At 47.9% G+C, this 22,112-nt stretch overlaps 1 protein-coding gene across 8 annotated transcripts in view; it reads left to right on the forward strand.

Moving 5' to 3' along the window:
* The first annotated feature begins 2,107 nt into the window (after positions 1 to 2,107).
* Positions 2,108 to 22,112, forward strand: part of SRGAP3 (SLIT-ROBO Rho GTPase activating protein 3) — a 245,774-nt gene continuing 225,769 nt past the window's right edge. For 4 of the 8 annotated variants that reach the window (XR_011427199.1, XM_014731443.3, XM_070238542.1 and 1 more), the window contains exon 1: positions 2,114 to 2,911. Coding sequence is in view for 5 of the 8 variants with exons in the window: in XM_014731443.3 (XP_014586929.1) it covers positions 2,845 to 2,911 (67 nt within the window). In the remaining 3 variants the exon portion in view is untranslated. Of the gene's footprint in view, positions 2,912 to 22,112 lie in introns of all 8 variants that reach the window. The other 4 variants (XM_014731442.3, XM_001495686.5, XM_070238539.1 and 1 more) reach the window with 3 other exon arrangements.

A 22,112-nucleotide genomic window follows, 5' to 3' on the forward strand; every position in this document is an offset into this window, starting at 1 on the left:
AGAGGGCCTGCCCAAGTCATGCCACCTCTTCCTGGGGACAGAAGATTCCGGATGACGTGGGTGCACTGTGTGTGGCGATGTATCTGCAGAGGGCACAACCCTTTTCTTCTTTTCCCCTTTTTCTTGTTTCCTCTTTGCCTGCCTCTCACCTGGGTATCTGTGGAGCCTCAACTCTTGTCTTAGGCTCAGCGTAGTTGGGCCCTAAAAAACAAATACTATCCGTGGACCTCTGCTCTTTGCCAGGCACTTTATGTCCATGCTCACGGTGGATCCTGTGCAATGAGTGAGAGCACCACCATTTTACAGATGAGGAAACTGAGGCTCAAGGAAGGTGCAGACGCTACCGAAGGCCCCCTGCCCCCCAAGCTGGTAAGCAGCAGAGCCAGAACTGAAATCACCTTCTGCCTTATGCCCAAATCCACCTGCTTCTGCCGTTTGGCACATGGCTTTATACCACACTCCGCTTCGGTTTCATATGACTTTTTGTGACATTTCTGTGGCTCAGTGCCCTACACATGGTTCTCCCAGAAGTATTTGTGGATTTTAAATTTCAGTAATGAGGAGAATAGCTGATATTTACTAGTTCCTGCCTCAAATGGACAACAAGCGGGTTCAGCCACTTGCTCCAGTTCTCAGAGCTAGTCTGTGGCAGGCCCAGGGCGGGAATCCGCTCTGTCACATCCCAAGGTGCACGGTACTAATTCCTGTTTTCCTGTGAGAGTCAAGGCTTGAGGCAGCGATGTTAATCTCTGAGCACATCTTTCTCAGGTAACACGTGTGGCTTTCACTGTTGTAAACTGGTCTGAAGGGGAACCACAGAGGGCTGGAGCATGCCCCGGGGAAGCAGGAGGCGGGGGGCCACAGGAATGGCTGTGGGCCAGGGCATCCACTTATGAATCTGTGACCTCCTGTCTGGGGCACGAAGCTGTACTAAGCCTTCGATTTGCCAGCTGGACTTCTCCCTCTGCTTTCTCCCAGCAGATCCTGGGCATTCCCATCTGTAGGCCGTGGCTCGTGCCGGTTGCAGAATCGGTGTGAGCCTAGGTTTGAATGCTGGGGACCCTGAGTAAGTCACTTCCTCTAATCTGTGAAAGAAGATTGTCAGGTTGTTAGGGGGATGTCAGGGGGTGACAAGAACTGTTACCATTTATGGAGTGCTTACTGTGTCCCAGGCGCCAAGTGCTAAGCTTACCTTTACTTCTTATCGGATCCCCCCGAGAGCTCCCCCATTCCTGGAGCCCCTCACTCTGCAGAATTTCCTTCCCCCAGCACTTGTCATCTACCGCATTATGTAACTCCTCATTTTGTGTATTTTTCCTCTCCCTGTCCCAGGGCTTCTTGCCTTGCACTCCTCCAGGAGGTACCATTCACAATGCCTTCTGAGTTCTGCTCCGGGCTGCTTTTCCTGAGAGTATTAACGTGACCGGTGGCGACGTCCTAGAGCTCTGTGATGTGGACATGCTGGAATCCAGGAGGGCAAGGATTTTTTTTTTTTGCCTATTTTGATCATTGCTGTATCCCCATACCCAGAACGGTGCCTGACCTATAGTCAGCTTTTAATAAATATTTGTTGAAAGAATGAAGGAAAAAGCCCCCAAAGAGAGCCCATTTTACTGGCGAGGAAGCTGAGGCTCAGCGAGTTATTGATTTGCTCAAAGCCACACAGGATCCTGAGGCAGCCGGGCGTTTCCAGCACGCCTGCTCTCAGCGGCTTTGCAAAGCTGCATGACTGAAATGCCTGGCATTGTCCCCGCCACCCCGCAGTTGCTCAACAAATATTAATGAGCCTGCCTATGGGTCAGCCCCTCTCCTCTGCCAGACAATCCCCACAGAGTGACAAACTGTCACATAGCCGTTGCTTTGAGAAATTGAATTAAATTGCACGGTGCAAAGAAAAAGTAGACCTTTTGGAGTTTTTGGAAGAAAAATCCCTAACCCGACTGCTAATGGTGGGAGTTTGCAGGGGCCTCTCAGGCCTTCCCAGCCCGATTCTTTTTCCTGCTGCCTTCCCTTTTGTGCCGTTTCTTCCCCTTTCTGCTTGCAGTGAGTTCTGCTCTCCTGTAGGCTACAATGTGTCAGTTGTTATAAAATCCGGGAGGTGGGGCTTAGTGACGAAGGCGGTGGGGGAGCGCTGGCTCAGCCAGCCCTGCAGGGTGAGCAGTCCAGCCCCGGTTCACCAAGCCTTGCAGCCGGAGAACTTCCATCTCGCTCTCCTGGCTTTGATCCTCACTGTACATCAGACCGGAGGCGCCGAGGGGAGGGAGGATGCGAGATGACCGGCCCTTTGGCAACCTGGCCATCATCTCCTTAGCAGAGCCTTCGAAAGCCAGCCGGGGGCTGACAGGACAACCAAGGAGGCGCCCCGCCTCTTGTGGATGTGTGTGTGTGTGTGAGCGGGTGTGAGTGAGGGTGTGTGTGTGTATGTGTGTGTGTGCATCACGACTGTGTGTGTGCATGTCTGGATGAGTGCGTGAGTGCACGCGCGAGTGTGTTTGTGTGTGTGTGTGCGTGTGAGTGTGTGAGTGAGTGCTCTTGGTTATTATTTTTTTGGAAGAAAAATCTTGAAAATCTGGGGCAGGTTACCGTGCTCCTAGGGTGGTGGTTCTTCTTTTGCAAGAGGAGCTGACCAGACCAAGCTACTAGAGACATTTTTCCACGAGTAAAGAGAATTTTCCTACCAGACCGAGAGGATTCTTCCCCTGGCTCTGCAGCGAGTGAAAGAGATTAGCTCCTAAACCTGTGAAATCGACCAGAGCCGTGTGATTACCAGGGCTTGAGAGTGGACTCGGAAGAAAAGGAGAAATAAATCAAACCGCCTGTCAGTGCCTTTGGCCACATTGGAAGATGTCATCGCAAACTAAGTTCAAGAAAGACAAAGAGATCATCGCCGAATATGAAGCCCAAATAAAAGGTGAGATGCGGGCTGGGGAGTCACGCCTCCCCTCCCCTTTCCTTTTTCTCTTGCTCTGGCTTTTTTTTCCCCCCCTTTTCCTCCCTGCCATCGTGAAATGTTGTTCTGCATCAATAATCTTATTGTGAGGAGAAACAGCGGCAGCCGCACAAGTCCGGACTGGTTTCAACTGCAGAGAGCGCTGGCGCTGGGAGCATGGAGTACAGAGCGGGCACAGTCACTGCATTGCAGGTGTGTGGGGAGGATCCGGCGCCCGGCTTTAGGAGTGTCGCCCATACTCCATCATCTTGGCCGTGACATGTCACTCTAAGCCCAGTTTGACAGACACTGCCTCCTCCCCTCCTCCCAACGCTAAAAGCCCCTTCATATGATGTGTATATTTTACGACCTGCTTTTTGTTTTTCTTTCTCCTTTTTGGTTTCCGTTGTGGCTTCGCCTCTGCCTCTTTCTCTGGGCTGGGATTCGCATGCGTGTGCACAGGGAAGCAGCATCCCTGGGCTGCGTGTCTTTGTCGGTGTCTCTCACTGGCCTGGGTTGCCATGGATTAACTGTTATGGGGCATATTGATTCGAACTAATGCAGGCATTTAGGCATAAAGAGGGAGCTCGGTGCAGAAAATGTATTCTCTCCCAGTGTGCAGCCCCAGCCACTGTCCATGCACTAGTGTTTAGGGTCATCAGCCTTCATTCAAAGCCAACAGCTCAGTTGCCGGTTGGGCTGGTAGGCGCTGCCTGGCTTCCGTGGTGCCCGGGGAAGCCTGCCGGGAGGAAGAGATGACCTCTGGCTGCTTGTTCCAGCTCTGGAGGCACGGGTGCACACTCCTCTCAGAAGCTGCTCCCTAAATCCTTGCTAAAGGATAAAGCTAAAACCTTGCTCCCTAAAACGCTAGCAAGGTTACATGGGAAACCGGACACAATCGCAGAGACAAACGCAGGCAGAGTCCTCATTTGGGCCAGACAGGGTCTTCTCCCACCCTCACAAGTCCTAGGCTCAGCTTTGGCAAGGAAAACCTGCAGGCACCATCCACCATGTCCACCCCTTCTCCGAGGATGGACCCTAAGGGAAGCCTGGGCCGGCGCCTCTTAGCATCTGTTTTCTCTCTGGTCACGGTTCTCCTTGCTGCGACACAGGGCGTGTTGTGGTCTCTCATAGAAGGAGGAAAGACAAAACACATCTTCCGTGGATGTTGATGCCTGCCCTTGTGGTTGTGGGCGGTGTTGGTTATCTGGGGCTCAGGCGACCTGACGTTGCCACACCTGCTTCTAGGTGCTGCTGCAGCTCGAGACTCGGTGACCCGGGAAGTCGGGGCACCTCTCCCGGAACGGCGGGAGGCCGGGCATCCCCAGCTGCTGCACACGCTTCTGATGCTTGGGGAACTTCGGGAGGGGAGCAGCCGTCGGGGGAGGCCTTTGTTTTTTTCCCAGTCTCGCCAACTGCCTTGTGCCTTTGAGTTCTGGTCCAAGCCGGCATGCTGGTCACCTCTGCGCGGACCCCAGTGAGCACAAACGCTTCTGGTCCCTGCTCACCTCCGTCTTCGCTTTCAGTTCAGTGCAGAAAACAGTGACTTAGGATGTTTCCGCCCTGCTGGAAATTTAGAAACAAGCCCTTTATTGGTCAGAGATTTGAATTCACCCAACTGCTCAATACAGAAAAAAAACCCAGTTTTGGTCTTTGCCTATATACTTTTTAGGGAGTTCATGTTTTGTAAAACTAATTTGGCTATTATTTTTTTTAACTGACATTCCCATGAAAAATTCCCTAATAGAGAAGGGGATGTTGAGTTTTGGACAGTTTGGAGTTTTAAAAGCATCATCTTGGTAGGAAATTGGCTTCTCTCCCTTTTAAAAGTTTGCTACCCCTGGGCCGGGAACTCTGCTTGAGGATCAATTAAGCGTTTATTGCTCTAGCTGATTCTTCTACTTTTTACGGTTCACCTTTATTTTAGCAACTAATTAGCAAGTACAAGGTAGTGCATTTCAGTAGGAAATTTGTCCAAATAATCTTGTCTCTTCCAGACTCTAAGTGTCTGCCTTCTGGTTACAAGAGTTTAATCTCTTCCTTGGGAGTTGCCACCCACAGGATTAGGTCAGGATGCCGCTGTGCCCGGAACCGTCTGCAATCTTTTCTGTTAAAATTCTGTTTGTTCATCATCATCATAGTTATTGACGTGTGCACAGGGCTCTACAGTTTGCGTGGCTCACTCCGAGATCTCACAACTCTCGGCCTGCACCATGTAGAGAAAGGGCTCGTAGGAGCTCAGTTTTGGACATGAGAAAACTGAGGCCTGGTGGCATTGAATGACTTGCCCAAGGTCACGAGGCTGGAAACATGAAGGCCCCGTTGTCTTCTAGGCTCAGAATTCCCGATACATTGTTGCCTGAAGGATTGATGTCAGGAGCAGATGGCAGTTGGGGGGGGTGGGGGCGCCTGGCTGCCTCTTGATGGCGTTCCATTGTTTACCCTCCTACTTTCATCCCTGGCCTTTGTTGCTCACCTCTGAAGAACGTTTGACCAATCACCAAAAATAAAGCCTGGTGCCGAGCGCCTTTCTCCCCGGGTATCATCTGGCCAGTTTAGTGCAAACCCTCCACTGAGTTAGACAGATTTCATCCTCTGTGAATCTTGTGAGTTTTTGATTTTTAAAAAGGATGCTGAGTTCTTTGTTGACTTACTCTCTTTCATCTCTTTTTGAAGAATTTACTGACCTAATAAAGGAGAATGTTTGAAAATGGTTTTTTTCCTATCGTAAAAAATTTTAGACTCATGCCTTCTCTTGCCTCATCAGATCCTTGAATCCCTTTGATTATATACCTGCGACACTGTAGTATATATACCCTGTGCTTGCACATTTCCAGCGATGGGGAACTCACCACCTCCCCGGCCCACATAGTCTATCTTTGGACAGCTCTGGCTGCTGTAAGTGGCTTTTATGTTGGGTTAAATATGTCTTCATCCACCCACTGGTTCTATGGTATCTTCCCCTTGGGACTTTCTCGAACAAGACAGATGCTGCTTCCCCATGACTGCCCATGGCGAGTCTGCAGACCTGATTGTAGCCCCTGTGATCCACATGAACCATAGTCCATATGGTGATGCTCACGTGCTCATAATAAATAGTTCGCTGCTGCTCATCACCTTCACTCTCCTTTGCACCTGCTGCATTCTGGGTTGCAAACTCCAGTGACTTTGGGTGTGTGGCAGATAGAATAAATGAGTGAAGCTGGCCAAGTAAGATGATTTGTGGCAGCTGGCCCACCACCTCAGCGAGGGCAATATAAGAAGGGGTGGTAGTAACTATGGTAGGCCTGAGAGCACATGTCCTGTCCAAATGGGCAGTGACTACTTGGGTTCAATTCGTTGTTACCATTTAGGAATGGAGGCCCAGCCAGATCTTTCCATTTTTCAACAGGTGCCAGAAATCTAGATGAGAGCTGTATACTTTTAAAGAGTTTTTGCCAAATGGACCTCCAAAAGATGGTACTATCAAATGTCTTCTTCAGGAGTGCTATTAAGTTCTAAATGAGATTCTCTACATGTGACCAGAGAAAGAAAACAACTATCACCTCCTTTATGCTGTATGTAATGCTTCTATTAATATAGCCCAAGGGTGGAATTAGCTCTTTTCACTGCCCACTCCCTCACTGCACCCTATATATTATATCTACTATGTTTCTCCAATCTCCTAGGCTAGGAGCATTGTCAGAGAGAAGAAAATGAAGTGAATTTAATATGACTTGTTCTTGGTGACCCCAAACTGGGTTCAAAAAGGACGTTGCTTCCTGCCTGAGGTGCTCACAAGTGTTCCTTTCGAATCTGTTCAAGAACTCTGCCTGAGAGTGACACCGTATTCTCTAGGTGGGAACTGGCAAGCTATAACTTCTTTCCCCTTTTGAAAATCAGAACAACATTTGCCCATCTCCAGCTTTTTGGCACCTATCCTGTTTTTCACAGTTCTCTCAAAGATCACCGATAGTGTTTGGTGATCTTGTTTCCAGGCATTGTCGGTTTCCTGGACTTTAATTCATCTTGCCATCAGCCCTCATGCTCTGTTCTGCATTTATTCAGAGTTCCTATTTCCATTTCAACCTAATAGAAAATTGAAATAGAAATGCAGTGGTTGACTTTTGTGTTTTATTTTTTATTATGTACCTAAGTTCATTTCAGGCTATCTTCCTAATAGCAAAAGTCTAGAATTTGGGGGTGAAAAAGCAGGTACTGAAGATCACAGAGAGGCATGTATTCACTCATTCATTTATGCATCCACTCAGTAAGCACTGAGTATCTGCTTTGTTCTTAGTCTTGTGCTGGGTCTTGTGAGAGATGCAAAGTATCTGAGACAGTCTCGGCTTTCTAAGAGTTTTCTTGGAACGTCGTGATAAAATCAGTGAAGGGGATAAAAAACCAAAACACAAACAACTTCGACTGAGCACCAGAATGAGTTTAGTCTTAAAAGGATTACACTAGAGTGAGTGAGTGGACGACCTCCTTAGGAGCCCTCACTCTGTTCCGCAGGCTTCAGTGGGAAAAGTAGGCTGGGTTGGGAAACAGTGGGGAGTGGTGGGGCCTGTGGCTGATTAGGGAACTGACCTAGAGGAGGCAGCTGCTGCTCAGCTCCAGTCTGTCATTGCCACGCAGGAATGTGAGCCCAGAGTGGTCAGTTCTTTCAGTGTCTCCAGGTCATCTGGATTTTAAAACAAAATCTCTTGATTTTTATTTAAGAATTTTTAAATGTTAATTTTTTTAATTGGGTTATCTTTTTTATTATTGCACTGTAAGAGTTCTTTATATATTCTAGATACAAGTCCCTTATCAGATATATGATTTGCAAATATTTTCTCCCATTCTGTGGGTCGTCTTTTCCCTTTTTTGATGGTGTCCTTTAAAAGCACAAAAATTTTTCATTTTGATGAAGTTCAGATTATCCACTTTTTTTCCTCATGCTTTTGGGGTCAGATCTAATAATCCTTTGCCAAATCCGGGGCAGTGATGAAAGTCTCCTGATTTTTAAATGGTGGCTCAAATATTTAAAAACCACTATGCTGCCTGAACAGACCTGTCAGGAGGACGGTTCCAGCCCGTGGCCCACGAGTTTGCAACTTCTGGCCTGTAAGCGCAACTCCATAAAGGGTCCTGGTGATGGGGCCTCAGCCCGTTTTCCTGTTTCATCTTCGGTCATTTTCTCTGTAATTGGCCTGTGCTCTTATAACCACATCAGACCAGTCCCTTGTCTCTGAATCCTCCCTACCTTTCCCACCTCCCAATCTTTCCCCATTTGTGCCTTTGTTCTGCTTAAAATGTGCTCCCCCCACCATGCGGGCAGCTTTTCTTGGTCTGGCCAACCCCTGATGGGCCGTCAATGCCTGCTTAAATGCTCCCTTCTCCCAGGATGCCTTCCCACCTCTCCTGGGCAGAATTAGTGGTTCCCTCCCATCTATCCCTCTATTCTGGGCCTTACTATCCTTTCTTACAATTCTGTGTTTAGTCCTTCGGCCGTGAACTCTCGAGGCAGAAATGCTTACGCTCATCTTTGTTTCCCACCGCGCTTGACACGTGATGGGTGGAGGGCGTGGCTGATAAGTTACTGACAAGAAGTTTTACTTTTAGAACTTGTAGCTCAAGCAGTTATTTTCTTTGACATTCGTTAGCCTGGGCTGTATAACAAAACACCGTGGACTGGGTGCTTCAACAGCAGACATTGATTGTTTCAAATAATCGTTGGATTATCTCACAGTCCTGGAGGCTGGGAAGTCCAAGATCAAGGTGTCTGCAGATCCGGGGCCTAGTGGGAGCCGAGACCGGGGTCGTGGACGTTGCTTTCTGGCCGCGTCGTCACGTGGTCCTCCCTGGGCGTGTGGAGGGCGCCCTCTCTTCTTCTTCTAAGCACCAATCCCACCGTGAGGGCACCCTTCTCACCGACTCATCGAAACTTGATTACCTCCCGCCCGCCCCCACATATCATCGTACTGGGGCTTAGGGCTTCAGCACAGGAATTGTGGAAGGACATCAACACTCAGCCCACAGCAACACCCATACTTCCTGTTCCATTCAAAGTTGGGATTTTATTGGTAAAAGAAATGTTTTTCATGGTTTGCTGCATTTCCTTTTTGTCCCTGACAGGGAAGCTGTTTATTAGGGCAGAGTTGGTGAAGGCTGATGTGCTGTTTGATGAGGTGACGTTTGTCCCAGTCCTGGTGGATGTGGCTGGGGGAACACTGCACTCCAGCCCCTTCCTGGTTCGGGGAAATCAGTGGATCTGGGGGTCTATATCGGCCATTTCTGGAGTTTTCACCACCAAGGTTTACAGGTTAGGGATAATCTTTCCTTTCCAGAAGCATCTATTATTCATTCACTCATTCCCTCACTCATTCATTCAGTGACTGTTACAAGCCATGCTTAGGCCATACGGCTGTATTTAGCGGTGGGAAGTCATTGATTTTTATTCAGCTCTAGGTCTCAGTCGTATATACAGCATCTTGTTCTATGATCCCAATAATTCTGTGAGGTAGTCGTGTTTATTCCCACTTTATAGATAAAACCTAAAGTTCAGAGAAATAAAGTAAATTGCATCAGTTTGCACAGCGAACAGTGGTGGAGCTCTGGTGTAAACAGGTGTCTTCCTGCCCTCCGGTCGTGCAGGGGGGCAAGATGCGTGCCCAGGCAACAATGCTTCACTGGGGGGCCAGGCTGGGATGGGTCTTAATCTTTGGCTTCACCCTTTCTAACACATCTGTGCGCCTAATTCAGCCTCTCCAAGTCCCCTCTCGATGCCCCCGAGCTGTGCTGATCCCTTCCCTCTCCCCCAGGGAGTCATCTTTGGGAAAGCGCCCACTGGAAACAGCCCAGCAGCCTTGAGGGAGCTGCCAGACCTACCTCCACCAACCTGGAAATGGAGAACCAGAAATCTGAGGTGTCTTCTAGTCCAATTCGCCCACTTCTTTTTTTGGATGTGGAAACTGATGTTCAGAGAAGGGTTCTGGCTCGCAGACACTTCTAGACCAGGTTTCCATGAGGGCGAAGGCTCTAACTGCTTGGTTCATTGCTGTAGCCTCGTGCCTACATCTAGTTGGCGATCAATGAACCTAAGGAGTTGAACTGCTCTGGTGGGGGGTGGGGCACAGCCCGAGGGGTGATGGGTACCTGGGAGGCAGAGCTGAGTGGCACCTTGGAAAATAGGACAAAACAAGGATATAACAGCTTAAGGATTGCAGAGGTCAGGAGGGGATGAGGTTAGGCTGCTCCAGAAACTGGGTTCCTTCCTCGTAGCTGCCAGGAAGGCGACAAGAGTTGACTGCTTAAAGGTGCTGAATTTTGGAACTTCTGGCCTAATACGGGACCCGGAGAGCTGTGTCCTGGGCTCGATTTCCCTTGTAAATGATTCATTCCTGATGGCTTGCTGGTGTTTATGGAATATCTTGGCTGGCCAGGAGGGGATTTTGGCTCTATGCTCTTAATTTGTTTAATCATTTAGCCAATTTATGTCTGGAGTAGTGTTCCCTGAAGTGTATTCCATGAAACTGGATGTAAAGAGGCGTTGGGTGGAAAAATAGTTCTGTGGTCACACGGGTTTTGGGAGTTCTAGCAGAAACTGAGTTAACTAGATTTGTTTCCCTCAGGACTTCTGGGAACCGTGAATGTGTTAAGTGTGAATCGCCCAGAAGGGGCCACGGACCTCCCTCAGACATACTCGATCTTGCAGACCTTTTCATGGAACATCTCACAAGACTCTGTTCCCGAGATTACATTTTGGAAAATGTCAGGCTGCGCAATTTGTGGATTATCCAGATTCCTTCTCTTTTTGCCTTTTGCCCGGTTCCCTAATTTTTATGCTTGTCTCGGAGGGCAGTTTGAAGAAGGGAAGAGATAAAACAAACGCATATCCAGCTCAGCTAAGTGACACCAATGTGGTGTTTTGAGGTCACTTAGAAAATGTGGGTTTGACATTTCCAATTACAGAGCACTCAACTGTTGATTTAAATGGTAATTTGGCGACAGCTCGCCCCTGATCCACTCTGCGTGGCGTGTGCGTGTGTGCCCACCTGTGTGTGACAGTTGGGGGGGTGCACTCGGCTGCAGGTGGTGTTCAGGGGGCCTTGAATGGACCTTGGTGCTGCCCCTGGGGTTGGACAGTCGATGTCAGGTGACAGTGGCACAGGTGAACACGCAGAAGCCCACAGCCCGTGCCGCCTCAAAGTGGACAGATCTCAGCCACAAATGCAGGTGCACAAGAAATATGCTTTTGTCTGTTTTTCTGTAACTTGATTTCCATTTCACATCTCCATTTTTGCTGGGGGCAGCAGAAATAAGTCCAAGTCAGTTTGGGGTTTTCTCCTGTTTCCGCCAGTGGCGTGTCTCAAGGTCCGGGGCACTGAGGCAGTGCTAAGGGACGCCTGTGTGGTTTACCATCAAGCTGCTTTGGCAGCTACCAAGATACCTCCTTCCTGTGGGGTCTTGGGTAGTTCGTCCCTGCCACTGATCCTTCTTTGTTCCAAATCCCAGGCTCCTTTGCGTGTCCCTGTATTCAGCTCCTTCCACATGATATGCAGCCTCGGGAGGTCCTCCTGGGTCTCGCACAGCATGCAGGGTCAGGAGAGACTCTGGACATTTGTCACAGACCTGTCTCACCGTGCCAGCCCTCACTTTTCCTCCAGGCCCTCCCTAGGGCCCTGCCCGGGGAGGTGCCCCTCTCTTCTCTGTTCTCAGGTTCTGCAAATTTATATGGGGGCTCCCTCATCACCCTCTTTCCCTGGGCTTGTTTGGGGTGAGGAAGGGGGGAGGTTTTTTCCTTATAGATCCATAAAATCTACATACACCTTGCTACCAAATCCTGGAAATCTTTGTCAGTGTGTTGGGGAAAGCAGGTGATGGTGGTGATATCCTGGCTCTTTGTCATCAGACATTCTCTCAAGCTATTGTCCAACAGCCCACATTCTTTCTATTCTCCCCGAGGGGCTGACTCTTTCTTTGTATTCTCCCCGAGGCAATGAACACAGAATGTCCTCCCCGCCTGAATGAGTCCAAGAGGCATAAGGAAGTATGGAAGAAAAACCTTGAATATTTCAAAATATTAATTGCTGTGAATTGCCTTTCTTTGCCATCTCCCCCATCCTGGCCCAGACCACCATCACTTCTTGCTGGGACCATGGCAACAGCCTCTTAACTCAGGGTTTCTCAGCCTCTGCGCTACTGACATTTTGGGCTGGATCATGCGTGTTGTGGGGACTGTCCTGTACAAAGGGGGATGTTAAGTGGCGTCCCTGATCTCTACCCGCTCGATGTCAGTAGCATTCACCCCACCAAGTGGTGACAACCAAAAATGTCTCCAGACATTGCCAAATGTCCCCTGGGGGGATGGGCAAAATAGGCCCCAGTTGAAAGCCACTGTCCTAACTGGTCCCCTGCTTCCTCTCTTGTCCTCATAGTCTGTTCTCTCCACAGCAGCCGGCAGCAATCCTTACACGATGTTAATCTAATCATGCCACTCCCGGGTTCCAAACCCTCTGGTAGCATCTCTCTGCATGAGAATTGACTCGGAAGCCCTGCTCTGCCCACCTCGGCCGCCTCACCTCTCCACTCTCCTGGGTCCTTGCATTCTGCAAGCTTCGAGCTTCAGCCCTTTGCATGTAGCTTTTCCTTCTTTCTGGAATCCTCTTCCCCTGGATTGTCACGTGCCTGGCTCCTTCTTGCTCTTCAGCTCTCGGCTTGCATGTCACTTCCTCATCACCCCGTCTTAAGTAGCCCTGGAGCAACTCTGGGCCCAGTTGAGTTGAATTCCCAGCAGGGCCCTTACGGCTCAATGGTCTTTTCTCTTGTTTGTTTATTTCTTCTCTTTACCAGAATCGAAAGGCTGTAAGAACAAGACTTTTGTTTCTCTTGTTCATTTGTGTTTTGTTAGCACCTAGAACAGCGCTTGGTGTATAATAGGTGATCAGAATATTTGTTGAATGAGCGAATGAACGTAGGTGTCCTTGTGATGGACTTTGCACAGAAGCACACATAGATATTCTGCCTCAGGGCGCGTGGGAATGTGCTGGCAACTGTAGTTTAGAGGCACATAGTGAAGCAGATCCAGGCTTTCCCCAAACTCTGGCTGAGAGGTAATTCAGGAAGATGAAGAGTCCAAAGAAGGGACAATTGTATCTATGCAGAGCCGTCCAGCCGATGGCTTAGAGGGAACGAGGCAGAGACATCGGGTGGCCACTTGCAGGGTTACTGCAGGGAATCCAATATCTTCTGTTGATTGAGTCCCTAGTATGTATCTGATATGGGGACACAAAAATGCCGTCCCTGTCTTAGATGGACTCATAGTTTTCTAGGAAAGAGAGTTACAAAAATAGATTGATTATAATACAGTATAGTGAGTCCTGGGACAGTGCTGGAACCGCACACTGTGGAAACTCAGAGTGAAAGTGACAGCTTTGCCAGCGAGAACTGGAGAAGTTCTTATAGAAGAAAGGACTTTTAAGTAGGGTTTTGAAGGATGGGTAGAAGCTGTCCAGGTGGTTAAAAGGCATTTCATGAAGAGAGAACAGCATGTGCAAAGGCATAGGGGTCGTGAAAGGCCATGAGTACTTGGGAAATGGTGAAAAGTTTGATGTGGCTGAAATCCAGGGGAGGTGGAATGGAGCAGGGCTGGGAGATGAGACTAGAAACGAGAGGAGCGTGACGTTTCTTTCTAACCGTTGGATCCTATGAGTCTTTGGCCTTGGAGATGATGGTTGAGAGTCTTATTTTTTTAATAATTTTTTTTCTGGTTATGGAGGTAATACATGCTCATTATTTTAAAAGTTTTGAAAATATAGAAAAATATGAAAAAGAAAAGCAAAGAATCTAGAAGCCACTAGCTGAGATAACCACTATAAACATTGAATGTGTTACCTTCCAGACCTCATCTCTTTCTCTGTTTTATATCCATATACAACAAAAACTGGGATTTTTAATGGAAAGTAATAAAAATAAAACTGATAGGCAGATCATCATAGGCCTATAGGCTTAGAGCTTGAAACAGAGTATGGCCTAAAAATAGACAGAGTTTGCCAAGCGAGAACATCCATCAGTAAGCATGACCGCCCACGCGTTTGGACGGTACTTGAGGGCAAGGGGTTGGTTTGTTGGAAAACATTCTATTGTGGTGGCTGGCTTGTGTTGGCCGCTCTGTCCCACCCGATTTGCATAAAATTGGGGGGAACGGAGCTCACGCATCAAGAACTTCCCTCAGCCTCACATCTGTCCCAGCTGCTTTCAGCTGAAATCTTCCCCCTTCCTGGTCCCCAGTAGTCTCACTTCCCTGTTGGTACCCAAGCAGCTGTTCTGCCTTTGGCAGGAGGTGGTAAAGGAGAGTCTGTCTGGGGCAGAGCATGCAGCCTCAGCAGCCATTTACCCTCCCTGTTGTACTTTCCTCTGCTCCACCTTCCCTCGCGATGTTCTCTGCCCGCGTCCTGGTCATCAGTGGCACTTTGGGGATTCCTGACTGCTGGTCTGCTCCATGGTGATAACTTGCTGTCTCCTTGCCTCTGATGACCTGGGAGGGTATTTTCAGAATACAGTTTACTCTAGACCAGTAAGTTTTCCAACTCTTTGTCCGACAGAAAGGCCTGGGTTCCTGTAGGGGGGTAGAGTTCTCACCGAGAGATGGGAGCTCAGCGGAAAGGGAGAGCTCCGTAGGGGAGCTTCCATAGCTTAAAAGAGCTTTAAAAGGAATCAGACAGAGAGATGACAGGAGAGGATGCTCAGCAATGAGACACCTTAGCCACTTTCAGGGGCACAAAAGAGTGGGCGTCGCTTCTCAGATTTTACTTGGACTAAAGAATGCAAATGGCCGAGTGACATGGCTGCTCTCCAGCTGTCATCTCAGTGGGGCATTTCCAAGCAGAGTTGGCCAGTATGTTACTTTTCCCTTTGTAGTGTCTTTTTTTATTTTGATCAGTGGCCTCTCCAGACAGTATGTTTTGGATCTCCCAAAGATATATCATCTTGGGGAAACTGAGGCAGAGCAACAGTCACTGCTTGTCTTCTGACACCTGGTAACTGATTACTCCTTGACCTCCCACCCCGGCCATTTGGGCTCCTGACCTTTTGCCTGGTTGTGGTCTTTTGAGTTTATTTCTCCCTTGACCCTCAGCTAATCTAGGGCTCTAGTCTTGGCTTGATCCTCCTGCTCCGGGCCCTACCCTGAGTATCTCTGTCTTCTGGATCTCATACTTGGCATAATATCGCCATTGAAACTCTGTGCCAAAAATGAGGGAGGCCCTACTGCTCTCTGCCAGAATCCAAAATTGTTATGCTATTGGGAATAGTGGGAGAGAAATGCTGAGCATGTGGGGGGCCAGTTCTTTGATTTAGTTTAACAAATATCTGTTGAGTTCCTACTGTGTTCCCTGCCCTCCTAGACTTCATAATTCTGTGAGGAAGACAATTTTAACTTGTAAGTACGAAACTGTTGAGTGGCGTGAAGGAGTGGTACGGAGTTCTTGGGGGAACCTAGAGCAAATGGATCGAAATGGGTGAAAATGTTGCAGGTGATTTCTATATTGATCTGAAAAGCTGCATCATATTGGCCAAGCTTATCTCACCGCCATTAATTCCTGAGCTGTTTCGGAGATAGACAGAACCATCTTTCCATTTAGAGAAGGGTCAGAAGCCATCAAAATATTTAAGGCATCAGAAATATCAGTACTTCTAAGAGAAACACACCACTCCTGGGGTCAAGGAGAAAAATGGTTCCAGAAGAGGAATTTTATAATAGTTACACTCAAGATGGTAAATACAGTTGTGGGATAAGTGCTTTTAAGGTGAAATTAAAGCCGAGGATCCACTGAAGAGGATTGAAATCCATCCTGGTTGGAGAGAGTTGTGCTAAAGTCACAGAAAGTAGGGGAGACAAGAATAGGGATTATGGAAGGAGGCAGCTGTGATGTGCGGGGGCACCGTGCTTTGGATGGAATCGCACAGACCTGGGTTTCAGTCTTGGCCTATGGCTTATTAGCTGAATGACCTTGGATAAGTCTTTTCTTATCCAAGAAAGATAAGAAAAATAGGGATACTACCTCACCAGTTTCCTTATTTGAAAAATGGAGATAATAATCCCTCACTCGTGTGTGTGTGTCAATTAGTTGAAATAAAACTGCTTGGCACATGGGAGCATTTGCTGAACATTCATTGAATAAACTGATAAGAGGGTCACCAACACTGAGAGTCCTGGACAGTGAACCTGAGCCTACAGGTGAAACGCTTAGTAAGTGTGCCTGGTTGGAAAGGAGAGGAAGATGGGGCAGTACTGGAAACCCATCAGTAGAGGTGGAGTTGCCAGCATGGGCAGCTGGAAAAGGAAGGTTCCAGTAAGTCTTAGACAGGCATGATGCTTGCTTTGCCTACTGCAGTGTTTTTCCCAGTGTGGCTCCTGGCCACCTGCATCAGAATATGGATGGGGGTGGGGGGGTGGGGAGGAATTGTAACAAGTTCAGATTCTGGGGTCTCACCCCAGACCTAATGAATCAGATCTCTGGGTGGGGGGGACCCGGGAAGCTGTACTTTACAAGTGCCCCAGGTTTCATGAACTTGAAATATTTGGGCCTGGACTGTAGTAAATTTACCAACTTGACTGTGTATCTTTTTTTGAAGGCAAAAGAACATTTAGTAATCATGTAGCTAACTGATGAATGAGAAAAAAACTGAACACCCCCCTCCCCCCACCGTGTGTGTGTATTACAATCCTATTTTTTTTTACATAAAAAAAATGTGCATCCTTATGTTTTTGGGTCTGTATAAAAAGAGTCTGATAATTCTTTTTTATTTTTCAAGGAAGATTAGCCCTGAGCTAACTACTGCCAGTCCTCCTCTTTTTTGCTGAGGAAGCCTGGCCCTGAGCTAACATCCATGCCCATCTTCCTCTACTTTTTATATGTGGGATGCCTACCACAGCATGGTGTGCCAAGCGGTGCCATGTCCGCACCCGGGATCCGAACCGGCGAACCCCGGGCCACTGAGAAGTGGAACGTGTGCACTTAACTGCTGTGCCACCAGGCTGGCCCCTGAGTCTGATAATTCTTATTGGTTGGTAATGATGTTTTCCCTTGGGGACCAGGAATAGGGTGGAGGTCAGGGGTGAAGCAGGAAGATAATGACAGAGAACAATGGAAAGGAGACCTTTTTCCCTTATATTCTTCAATTTTGATTGACTTCTAAAATAATGAGCATGATGACTTTTCTAATTTAAAAACCCAGAAAGTTGACAGTAAGTAAGGAATTTATTGACCAATTTTCCTGTTATGGAGGATGCTCAGACATCAGCTGAACTGCAAGAGGAAAGAAAGAAAGATGCCTGCAAGAGAGATTTACATTATGCTTAACTTCTTGTGGTGTTCATTGTATATTGTAAGAATGATTGCCGAAATGAAACATATTACTTTACTGGATTATTCCCCCATGTAGTGTGGACGGTGTTTTTCCCTGCTCTTTCAAAATTCTAAGAGATGGGTATAGAAGTGGAATAGTCAAGTCCAACCATTTAATATTTTGGATTTAAATCAGGAGCCATGCGGTGCTGTGTCCAGAGTCTGGGATTTAAGACCTGATTTTCCGTCTCTGATCTGTCTTTTGAGCAAGGCTCATCTCTCCGTTCTGCATCCTCGCTTCCTCCTCTGTAAAAGGAGGGCGTTATCTACCTTAAAGGTTAGTTGCTGTGAGGATCAAATGAGGTGGTGTGTGAGAAAGTGAACTCTAGAAGCTGCAGAAATGTTAATTATTTCTATTTTTGCTAAGCTCCTCCCCTAGACATGCTGCTATTACGTGGGGTTGTTTATGTGTCTGTCTCCTGTGAGCTCATTGAGTGCCGGGGCCTTGTTTTATTCGTTCCTGAATTCTTGTGCCCAGTGCCCGCCACACAGGAGGCATTCAAAGCAAGTTCTGGAATAGCTATCAAGGATAGAAAAATACACGCACAGTTAGGTTTAAGCTTATGAAAATATGAAGATGCTCTTTCAGGAAACACTGCCTTCCACTTCTGTTGAAAGGAATTAAAAAACAAAAAATTCATCCAAGTCCACCGCGGAAATGATACTGCTAGGAGAAAGTAAAGAACTTCACTAAGGAAAATTTAATTGCCTGGTTTTCTAATGCGACAGAGCCATGTCTCTGCATCCTCATTACTGTCAAATGCGGGCCGGCTGGTTGCAAGGAGGGCAAGACGAATGAAAAGAGATCGTGAAAAGGCAAATCCTGATACTCCTGGAGAAAAGTCTCCCGAGAAACAGGAATGCCCCCTGGCTCCCCAGTTTCCTTTATTGCTTGTCAGGGCCCTGGAATAAGCCTTTTCCGGGCTCCTCGGACAAAGGCCCTCTTTGGCCTCTACTCCAGACCTGGGCGGGTAAACCACAGAGTCCCTTATTTCCCGGGGAAGTGGGAAAACTTCCAGTGGCTTGACAAAGCTGGAAGGATTATCTGAGGCTCAGCATGGGGGCTCCCCTACCTTTAAGACCTGGATAATTATCATCTGAATGGGGCGGGGGGAGGCCTGGAGCCAAGTCTAGAAACTAGAAACAGAGCCCTGGTGTAGGGCTGCAGCTGAGAAAGAGAGGGCCAACCTCAGCTTCGGTCCTTTGGATCCTTCTCTGGTACTGCGTCGAATCTGCACGTCCTTCTCCCCTCTCCTGCACTACTGTCCTAAGCACAGGTCAGCCTGAGAGCACTGTTGGACGGGTTCATAATTGCCTGAGCAAGTGCCAGTTGTTGCGTGGACCATTGTCGGTCTAAGTGAGGTCTCAAGTAGTCTGCCCAAAGCCTCTGCCCTGTTGAGTGTTTTTTTTCTCTAATTTTTTTTCATTACTTTTTATAAATTGAGTTCATAATAGTTTACATCATTGTGAAATTTCAGTTGTACATTATTTCTTGTCTGTCCCCATATAAGTGCTCCCCTTCACCCCCTGTGCCCATCCCTCACCCTGCTTCCCCTGGTGACCGCCGAACTGTTCTTTGTGCCCGTGTGTTTGTTTATCTTCCACGTATGGGTGAAGTCATACAGTGTTTGTCTTTCTCACTCTGGCTTATTTCGCTTCACATAATACCCTCCAGGTCCATCCATGTTGTTGCAAATGGGATGATTTTGTCTCTTTTTATGGCTGAGTAGTATTCCATTGTATATATATGCCACATCTTCTTTATCCAATCATCGGTGGATGGGCGCTTGGATTGCTTCCATGTCTTGGCTATTGTGAATAGTGCTGCAATGAACATAGGGGTGCATATGTTACTTCGGATTGTTGATTTCAAGCTATTTGGGTAGATACCCAGTATGGGATAGCTGGGTCATAAGGTAGTTCTATTTTTAGTTTTTTGGAGGAATCTCCATACTGTGTTCCACAGTGGCTGCACCAGTTTGCATTCCCACCAGCAGTGTATGAGGGTTCCCTTTTCTCCACACCCTTTCCAACATTTATTATTTTTGTCTTAGTGATTATAGCCATTTTAACAGGTGTATGGTGGTATCTTAGCATAGTTTTGATTTGCATTTCCCTGATGATTAGTGATGTCGAACATCTTTTCATGTGCTTATTGGCCATCTGTCTGTTCAGTATTTTAACTGAGAATTTGGATGAGGACGTGAGCAAGCCCACCCAGTGTGAGAACGGCAGGAAACCAAGGAAGGCCAGCTTAGTAATCAAGAACATGGTTGTTGGTATCAAATTGCCTGAGGTTTGCAGCCCAGCTTTGCTACTTGCTAGCTGTGTGACTTTGGGCAAGTCTTTTCATCTCTTTAAGCCTCAGTTTCCTCATCTGTAAAGTGAAGATACTAATCCCACCTCCATCTAGGGGGTTAAATGAGATACTGCATGTCAGCTCTCGGCACGGTGCCTGGCACATAGTAAGGACTCGACCAGTGTTGCTATTGTTATTAATAATCACAGCGATAAGCGTAACACTGCAGGCTCTGGAGTCCAGCAGATCTGAGCTCACATTCCAGCTGTGCCACCTGTTAGTCAAGGACAAACTGTTCCACCTCTCTGAGGCTCAGCTCTCTGCACCTCTGTCAAACAGGAGCAATCGTACCTACTTCGGGCATTTCTGTAAAGCATTCAGGCCAGAACAGACACGTGGTGGATGCTCCAGAAACAGTGGTTACTGTTAAGAGCAGCAGCCTAGCCTGTGGCAGACAGCACCAGGAAGCAGAGAGAGTGGGATGAAGCACCGACTCTCAAGATGTGAAGTTTCATCGTGTCTTTAAGAGAAAACCATCAGCTCTTCAAGAGAAGCTAATCTGTTTTGGATATTGAGCCCTGAGAGGAATTTCTCCCGTGAATAGAAGGAAATGGGAATGGGCTGATAACAAACTGACCTTTGGTTAGGCTGGCAGACCTCCATCCCTGACCCCAGCCTTGTCCCTTGTCCAGGTGGCTCTTGGTCCCTCCCCAAGAGGTTGCAGAGGGAAATAGATGATGGAGGCCACTGACTGGGAAACGAACACATGTCCCAAAGCTGCATCTCAACACCGCAATGCAGGAGTCTGGTGAGCTGTTCTGCACCTGGAGAGCTCCTCGGCCTGGTGGGCTGGGCACGCAGGCCGTTCCTCCAAGCTCATCCTTGAATCTCGGCTCTGTTGCTCCAGGGTAACCAAAGCTGGTCTGGAGCTCGAACCTCTGACCCTTTCCCTATAAGAACCAGCCTGGACAACTGCCCTGACTTCTCTCCCAGATGCTACCAGGCCTAACCAGCCATAAGAGAGGAGTCAGAAGTTTGGACCCACCCAGACTTGACCTTTGACTTCCTTGGAAGTACAACCTCTGGGAATTTGGGGCCAAAAAGGTACCCTAGAACCTGGCCTGTCCATAATATCATTTCCTTCCAATGGATGGATTTCCATGCCCTTAATTGTGACCTTAATTGTCAGAGGAGTGAATAGAGTTGCCTTTAAGCTCACTAGAGAACAACATCCACCCCCCACACTCCTGTTGACCTTTCTTCTAATGCCCCCAAAAGCTTCACAGCCAAGTGTATGATCAACTTAGGATGTGGCCATGGAGCATCCGTGAGGCTCAGCCTGCGTCCTCAGCGCTGCTCCCCAGTATGCCTGCTGTGCAGCCAGGCGCTGGGTAGTTTAGTCCCCAAGGACTTAAGAACGCCTCCTTGACGTCCTTCTCCTTCTCCAGATGTTTAAAGCAGCTCAAGACTAAATAAAAAAATTCAACTTATTTTTTCCCAGACTAGAGCTGATCACTAAGCAAGAACTGGTCTGCAGGCCAGTGATACTGAGATGCACGACAAAACTGGGCAACCTCATAGGAAAATCTGTATTTCTGATTATTTGAGAACAAGTCAGATGATCTAGCTGCACTGGGCCCCCATTCCCACATGGTAGCCGAGTCTGGCTGAGGAGCAGCCGCCATTGTCACATGATGCGGTCCAGAGTCGCTGCCACTTCTGGGGCCAGGAGTTCTTGGTCCCTGCACCCCTCTTGGTCCCCGCGCCCCTCATCTCACACCCACTGCTTCACTCATTTACCTAAGCTGCCTGGTTTCTATAAGCGGTTGGGTTTGCCACTTCCGGATAAGGCCAAGAAGTTATATTCTATCTTCTGTCTCACATTATGCTCATCAGATAGGGTTGCACAATGAGAATCGCAGGGCAGCATAACAAATGATTCAATGTCTATGATATAAAAATGCCTCTAACTTGCCAGCATCCTTTCAAATTTCACGGTAGAGACTCCCTGTCATTGTTTTAAGCAAATCCTTCTCTACTCCTCAAGGATGAGTTTGAGGTTGGAGTCAAGGGCAAGTTACTCTCCCCCAAGGAGAAGTGCCGTGGTGTTTGACTCTGACCCAGATCGAGTCGGGGGAAGCGTGGGCAGGAGGGCCCTTCAGCTGCTGGAGGCTGTTAAGGACCTGGTGATGTGGTGGACAGTGGCCTTAGTCACCCCCAGAGCAGTCACTACAACACATTTTTAGTAGTTAAAAATCCCTCAATGTAGGTTGATAGTTTAAACACCAAAGCGCAACTCACTCAAAACGGGTCTGCTCAGTGTGGTCCAAAAAGTCAGCATTGGACGCTGAAGTCAGACAGACATAGGACTAAATTCCAGCTTCATCACTTATCAATTGCTTGACCCTGGGCAAGTCATCTCCCCTCTCTATGCCTCAGTTTCCATCTCTTTCAAATGGGCGCCTCTCTGGACTCTTGTGAGGATTAAATGAGATAATCCACTCTCAGTATT

Source organism: Equus caballus, chromosome 16 (genome assembly GCF_041296265.1).
Source record: "Equus caballus isolate H_3958 breed thoroughbred chromosome 16, TB-T2T, whole genome shotgun sequence".
Lineage (NCBI taxonomy): Eukaryota > Metazoa > Chordata > Mammalia > Perissodactyla > Equidae > Equus > Equus caballus.